Source organism: Mytilus galloprovincialis, chromosome 1 (assembly GCF_965363235.1).
Source record: "Mytilus galloprovincialis chromosome 1, xbMytGall1.hap1.1, whole genome shotgun sequence".
In the NCBI taxonomy this organism is placed as follows: Eukaryota; Metazoa; Mollusca; class Bivalvia; order Mytilida; family Mytilidae; genus Mytilus; species Mytilus galloprovincialis.
The window spans coordinates 31,262,580-31,270,495 of NC_134838.1; the positions used below are offsets into that span (position 1 = coordinate 31,262,580).

Genomic DNA, 7,916 nt, shown 5'->3' on the forward strand with positions numbered 1-7,916 from the left:
TGAGCATAGAGCATGGCATGATAGAATTATTTCGATTCTAAAAGGAATATTTTGAACTTTTGTACTTCGAAGCGGACCTAAAGTAGACGCTCGAAATGTCGCCATTTTGATTTCATGAACAAAAACCTTATGGAAAAATCAACAGTTTATCAACTTATGGTTTAATAAATTGTGTTAAAATATGTTTTCATTTTAGTATTATTGTCATTTTGTTTATTTCTTTGGTTACATCTTCTGACATCAGACTCTGACTTCTCTTGAACTGAATTTTAATGTGCGTTTTGTTATGCGTTTACTTTTCTACATTGGCTAGAGGTATAAGGGGAGGGTTGAGAACTCATAAACATGTTTAACCCCACCGCATTTCTGCGCCAGTCCCAAGTCAGGAGCCTCTGGCTTTTGTTAGTCCTGTATTATTTTTAATTTTACTTTCTTGTGTACAATTTGGAGTTAAGTATGGCGTTCATTATCACTGAACTAGTATATATATATTTGTTTAGGGACCAGCTCAGCTGGTCCGAGACTACAATTATTTCGTAGTGCATTTCTTTTAGAACATAAATGAAAATAAAAAAAATCCCACCTGCGCTTTCTCAAAGAAATTTTTACAGTGTGTTGTTCTACTTTTGGGACAAATTATATCAAAATTATAGAAAACTTCATCGGCTCTAACTCAAAATATGGACAATTTTGTGTTGAGGGCGTCTTGAAATCTTTTGACAGCTTCCGAAGTGCTTATTTTTAACCTTTTACAGCTGGACCAAATCACTACTTTCCTTTAAAATTCTGGACCCAAATTTTTTTACAGTGTAATTTCACCCCCTACTTGCAATTTGAGGCATTAAACATGGAGAAATAAATTTGGAAGGGGTATAAAATTAATGGCAAGTAACCCACTGTCAACACTAGGGACTATATTCCGGGTGCGGGAATTTCTCGCTGCATTAAATACCTGTTGGTGACCTTCTGCTGTTGTCCGTTCTGTGGTCGGGTTGTTGTCTCTTTGACACATTCCCCATTTCCATTCTCAATTTTATTTCAGATGTTTTCAGACATACGCATTCGTAAATTATTTCGCTAAATTTCCCATCATTTTAATTACTAGTATATAATGCAATACAAATAATTCAAATAAATAAATTTTATATTTGCTTCAATAATGAGAGTAAATAAATTCATGTATATTTATTATTTCCATTTTAACCGTTTATGATAAGTTGACAGACAATCCATCTTCTAACTGATATATAACATCATGTATTTATATATTATCGTTGATCATCTCAACGAGATTGATTTGCAGTGATAATCTGTTTATCGCTATTTTACCGATGACGACGTTGTCAATTATATGTCAATTTCATTAGCAATGCCACTTGCCTCCTTAATTTTTAGCGATAATTTTCCATCTCACGCGAGTAGCATGACTTGAAAAATTATCACAAAAAAATATCAAAGGAAACATGCAAAAAAAAAAGCGACAAATATTTGTTACAGTTACTAGTACTAGTCAGATATGAACACGGCAGAGAAGAATGAGATACTACCCCCTTGAACAGACTCGTTTTTTACATAAGAGCCTGTGCCATGTACAATAACAAGTCGATCTCCCTCTGCTGCCTGTACTGGTATGCTAAAGCTCCCCTCGTTCCAATTTTCTCCGTATGCTAATGTGACTGTGTTGTCGTTCTTTTTAAGCCAGACATGTAGATGTTTGCCGCCATTTGATCTCACTGTACACGACACCAAGTACAGTCCGGCTTTAGGAACAGTAAAATATCCTGTAGTTGGATTGTACCCTCCTCCAACGTTGATTTGGACTTTGTCAAAAATTAAGATCTGGCCTTTTGCTAAAGGTATCATTCCACCTGTTTTGAAATGAGCAGTAAAGGCTGGTCTGATTTCTAAAATCAAACATAGCATAATCATCAATAATAATAAGATAAAACACAATACACATCAAATATATACTCACAAAAAATAGAAATTGTTCGTTTCTAAAGGCAATGAAAATGGGTCGAAAATTAACTTTACATTTTTGCAGTTTAGATAATTGAACAATATAACATGTTTAGAATGTTCGAAGGCGTGCAATAACTCTTTTTTAATTATAGACATGGTCTATTAGCACAGGCTAGCATGCTGTTATGTCGCATTTTTCTATGACTTAACTGGGCGGATTGCTGTCAACATATTGCAATTTATTCAAAATTCTGACCAAATTGCAACTGCAAGTTCTAACTTATGTTTGAGATGTATCTACCCTTGTTAGGTGTGATACTTACCTAGTTTTGCTGATTTCTTAACAATCTTCCGTAGTTTGAAATGAATCTTCTGTTGTTTTTACAAGTTCTTACTTAGTTTGAGATATATCTTCTGTTGTTTTGACAAGTTCTTACGTAGTTTTAGATATATCTTCTGTTGTTTTGACAAGTTCTATTTCTCGCTACATTGAAGACCTGTTGGTGACCTTCTGCTGTTGTTTTTTCTATGGTCGGGTCTGTTGTTTTGACAAGTTCTTACCTAGTTTAAGATATATCTTCTATTGTTTTGACAAGTTCTTACCTAGTTTGAGATATATCTTCTGTTGTTTTGACAAGTTCTTACCTAGTTTGAGATGAATCTTCTGTTGTTTTGACAAGTTATTACCTAGTTTAAGATATATCTTCTGTTGTTTTGACAAGTTCTTACCTAGTTTAAGATATATCTTCTATTGTTTTGACAAGTTCTTACCTAGTTTGAGATATATCTTCTGTTGTTTTGACAAGTTCTTACCTAGTTTGAGATGAATCTTCTGTTGTTTTGACAAGTTATTACCTAGTTTAAGATATATCTTCTGTTGTTTTGACAAGTTCTTACCTAGTTTGAGATGAATCTTCTGTTGTTTTGACAAGTTCATACCTAGTTTAAGATATATCTTCTATTGTTTTGACAAGTTCTTACCTAGTTTGAGATATATCTTCTGTTGTTTTGACAAGTTCTTATCTAGTTTGAGATGAATCTTCTGTTGTTTTGACAAGTTCTTACCTAGTTTGAGATGAATCTTCTGTTGTTTTGACAAGTTCTTACCTAGTTTGCGATGAATATTCTGTTGTTTTGACAAGTTCCTACCTTGTTCGAGATAAATCTTGTTGTGTTGACAAGTTCTTACCTAGTTTAAGATATATCTTCTGTTGTTTTGACAAATTCTTACCTAGTTTAAAATATATCTTCTGTTGTTTTGACAAGTTCTTATCTAGTTTGAGATGAATCTTCTGTTGTTTTGACAAGTTCTTACCTAGTTTGCGATGAATATTCTGTTGTTTTGACAAGTTCTTACCTAGTTTAAGATATATCTTCTGTTGTTTTGACAAGTTCTTACCTAGTTTAAGATATATCTTCTGTTGTTTTGACAAGTTCTTACCTAGTTTGAGATGAATCTTTTGTTGTTTTGACAAGTTCTTACCTGGTTTGAGATGAATCTTCTGTTGTTTTGGTAAGTTCTTACCTAGTTTGCGATGAATATTCTGTTGTTTTGACAAGTTCTTACCTAGTTTAAGATATATCTTCTGTTGTTTTGACAAGTTCTTACCTAGTTTAAGATATATCTTCTGTTGTTTTGACAAGTTCTTACCTAGTTTGAGATGAATCTTCTGTTGTTTTGAAAATTTCTTACCTAGTTTGAGATGAATCTTAATTATGTTGTTTTGACAAGTTCTTACCTTGTTTGAGATGAATCTTCTGATGTTTTGACTAGTTCTTACCTAGTTTGAGATGAATCATACCTTGTTTGAGGTGATACCTACATTGTTTTGATAAATTCTTACCCATCTTCTTAGTTTGAGAATACTATTCCATATTTTAGGTGATGCTTACCTTGTTTTGCACGTGCTAACCCTTTTTCAACCTCCCTCTTTACCATAGCGGTTAATTCTTTTCCAAGGTTACAAGTATCATCGTCACAATATACAGCTATGGAAAGTGTGTACGTGTTGTATAAAACAAGAAATGTAAGCAATTTGGACATAAACATTTCCATTTTAGAGTAAATTGTCTAAGTATTGTCTGAAGTAGATTTTTAGTTCATTCAACCTATTTATATATTCCTGCAGCCAATAGTAATGTCACCACAGGAAGGTAGCTAAAAGGTCATTGTCAAATTTTAAAGGATATGTTTTTTCCGTTATCATGTTTATAATGTCGAAATAAAAGTATTATATAAAAAAAAGATGTGGTATGATTGTCAATGAGACAACTCTCCACAAGAGACCAAAATGACACAGAAATTAACAACTATAGGTAACCGTACGGCCTTCAACAATGAGCAAAAGCCATACCGCATAGTCAGCTATAAAAGGCCCCGAAATGACAATGTAAAACAATTCAAACGAGAAAACTAACGACCTAATTTATGTACAAAAAAATAACCAAAAACAAATATGTAACACATAAACAAACAACAACCACTGAATTACAGGCTCCTGGCTTGGGACAGTCACATACATACAGAATGTGTCGGGGTTAAACATGTAAGAGGGATAAATATATTAACATATTTCATCTTTAACAGGAAGACTAATTCCAAAATTTTTGATGGAAGACATTATTTTTGGCTGTGACAGTATGATAGTTCTTTTTGTCCGATTTTTTTTAATTGTCAGCATCTTTTGCTTTCTGTACGTTGGTTTTTGTCCAATTTGATTTTAGTAAAAAAAGTTTTAGTCCGCAACATTTGCCTTTAATTTGTCCGAAATTTTGGATTCTGTCTGCAACTTTTGCTTTTTATCCGAAAATGAAGATTTGTGGACGAAATTTTACCATTCGTTATTCCTACAACCTATTTATTGTTCCAGATAACGTCTCATAATATTTCTGTATGGTATTATCCTAAAGCTTTTATCGTGTATATTTAAATTTTTTATTGATTAATTTTAAGTTGATTGCTTTTAGTCAAGTCGCAAATATTTAGTGCATTCTCGGACATTACATCCCAGCTCCTTTGTTCTAACAGGGGTGATCTGAGCCGGATCACCCCTACCAGATCACCCTAGTTTAAGTTTCTTTGTTATGCATGCTTTCCTTTGTTCTGTAACATTTTGGCGGGAATTTGGCGGAATGTCAAATCTAGTATAAAACTTATAATTAATTATACGGAGAAGACTATCTATCAAAATTCACGTAGAAAAAATCCAGTGTATATGCTGGGATTCGAACTCGAGACCTTTAGCATATCAAGCGACGACACATACCACTTCACCAGGACGACTGGACACGAACTATCAGAAATTTAACATACTTAAAGGAAGCAAGATATTTTTATAACTGGGGCGAGTTGGCAGACCTTTAATCCTTTAAACCCTTTTTGTTAAATAAATGAGTTGTCAGACTGATTGTTCAATTTGATTTTACACTTTTTTAAAGTTGGGCGAATCGGTTACAATAGTGGGGCAATTTTTTCATAAAGTGGCGATATAGTGTGGGCCGATTGGCTAGTGGGGCGAGTTGAAATTGTTTGATATCTACTCATCGTGTTAGGGGGTCATAAAGGGTATACATCATATAGTAATATATAAAGTATATAATAATGGTTTTGTGGCGTTCTAAACTAGATTTTATTAATTGTAAATGGTTTTTCGTCTAATCTAAAACAGCTGGGATGTAAAATAGTTATCCCATTCGGACTTGGTGTGTCAGTGTAAGATCACCCTTTGGCCTCCGGCCATCGGGATGATCTTACACTGACACACCGCGTCCTTATGGGATAACTATTAAAGAATGGATATACTTTAATTCATAAATACGTATGTCTGCTCGAGTAAGTCAACAGTCTATGAGTAAATCGAGAAACTGTCTAGTATTTTGGATTATGAATACAAGTGTGGTCAATTGGATAAAAGTACTACTGTCCTTACTAGTTTTGCAGTCTATTGCCGTAAAGGAGAAAGTTAACAAATACAAAATCATACTTTTTTCCTGTACAGTACATTATGAATTTCCGGGGAAACTGTTACATATATGTACTTTAATGATAATTGGATTTCTTTTTCCTTCTTGTTCGTCATAATTAAAGATGTCTAGGAATTGTAGATTATCGTTGATCATCTCAACGAGATTTATTTTCTCGCTTGAGCTGGTACAGCGAAAGTGAGAAAAGCAATCGAGTTGAGATGACCAATGATAATCTGTTTATCGCTATTTTACCTATGACGACGTTGTCAGTTTCAATGTCAATTTCGTTAGCAACGCCACGTGGCCTCCTTAGTTTTTTAGCGATAATTTGTCCATCTCAAGCGAGAAGCATGATATGAAAATTATTACAAAAAAAGATCAAAAGAAAAATGCGCAAAATAGCGATAATAGTCATTATTCGTCTGTTGGTGCAGCTGATATGAACTGTAACATGTGGTTTTCCTGTTTACTCTGCAAGCGACTTTGTTCTTCCGTGTAACTGTTAATATACAGAAAAATAACCTTGAATTTTTAAAAGTTAATTTTTATTTTCTAATTTTTACTACTAGTACTTAGTATTTCACTTTATATTAAAAACCAACTCCGAGAAAAACTAAAATCGGTAAGTCCCTAATCAAAGGGCAAAATCAAACACTCAAACAAATGGATAGGCATTTTCTTATGTGGAAAATAGGTAGAAATCAAAATAGGGAATTAAATCTTGTTTTATAGCTAACTAAACGACCCACTTGTATGACAGTCGAATAAAATTCCATTATATTGACAACGATGTGTGAACAAAACAAAGACATAATATAAAGTAACAAAAGGCTTGTGAGTGACAGCAAACCGGATCATGTTTCCTGCAGAAGTCGAACCCTGAACAGTAGAGCAAGTATGGAAACAACATTTAAGCCTAAAACAAACCTGAATTTGAATTGAGATTGAATATTTAAAAAATATATATTATCTAATTAATAATGAAAAGGATATTTGCAAATCGAACCCAAAACAGGATCATGTGAAAATTAAATATTAACACACACGAAATAAAATACCTTATCGTCCTCACCTATGCCTGTATCACCCTGCTTTGTCACTCTGTAATTCTCGTATAAAGGCTTCAAAACGAGACCAGGCATTATCAGCAACGTCACAATGTCAGAGGAGAAGATATCAGCGATTATCAAGCTTGCTATCGTCAATCGTAAAACTGTCTTAAGCATTTAAGGAGAAAGGAAATACCAGTAATAGATCGATAAAAAGATAATCAGGTTTTCTTCGTATAGATATCGTAAAATCGTAAAATATCAGCCTCGACACGATGTGAATCTTTCTAGCTTGTTCGCTGAGCTCACTTGCCAAGAAGGTTCACATTATGGCTCGCGCCTGATTTTTCACAATATCAATGTGTAGAAAACCCGATAATCTATACATATAACAACTGTGACGTCTACCTTCATAACACAGACACATGACTTAAAAAAAATAGTTATAAGAAAATTTTGCTGTTATCATCACTTGTTCTTTTGAATAAGTGCGAGTTATTTCACTTTGAACAGAAATATGGTTTACTCTAACATTAGATATGCTTAATAGTTCTCTACTTAAATTAGATATGATGTAATGCAATGTATATCTATTTTCAAATTATAATTAAATATATTTAAATTTCCAAATATGTTTTCTTTCATTTGTCACAAACTAATACAGATCTGCAACTTATCTATCAATAGCAACAACTTTAAATGTAATGAAGTATGACTATAATAAAAATAGGTTATAAACTTATAAAAGTTCACTTCATAAAAAAAATATATATATCCCATTCAGAAAATTAGTTTATACAATATAACAAACAAACCAACCACAAAATTCTTCAATCAATTTACAAAAGATTTTTTTTTCCAAAATGTCATTTATCATATCATAAATGCAATGACTTTTTACAATTAATAATTTTCAAAGAAGTTTGTGTTTGTACCAGC

General features: G+C 32.9%; 1 protein-coding gene across 1 annotated transcript; it reads right to left on the reverse strand.

The window, feature by feature from the left end:
* Positions 1–1,170: 1,170 nt before the first annotated feature.
* LOC143071301 (uncharacterized) lies at positions 1,171–4,073 on the reverse strand. The gene is made up of 2 exons (XM_076245530.1): positions 3,856–4,073; positions 1,171–1,904 (listed from the first exon to the last, which is right to left on the reverse strand). The coding sequence occupies exons 1-2, from the start codon at positions 4,016–4,018 to the stop codon at positions 1,507–1,509; spliced, it is 561 nt and encodes a 186-aa protein (XP_076101645.1). The 5' UTR covers positions 4,019–4,073; the 3' UTR covers positions 1,171–1,506.
* Between the last annotated feature and the right edge of the window lie 3,843 nt (positions 4,074–7,916).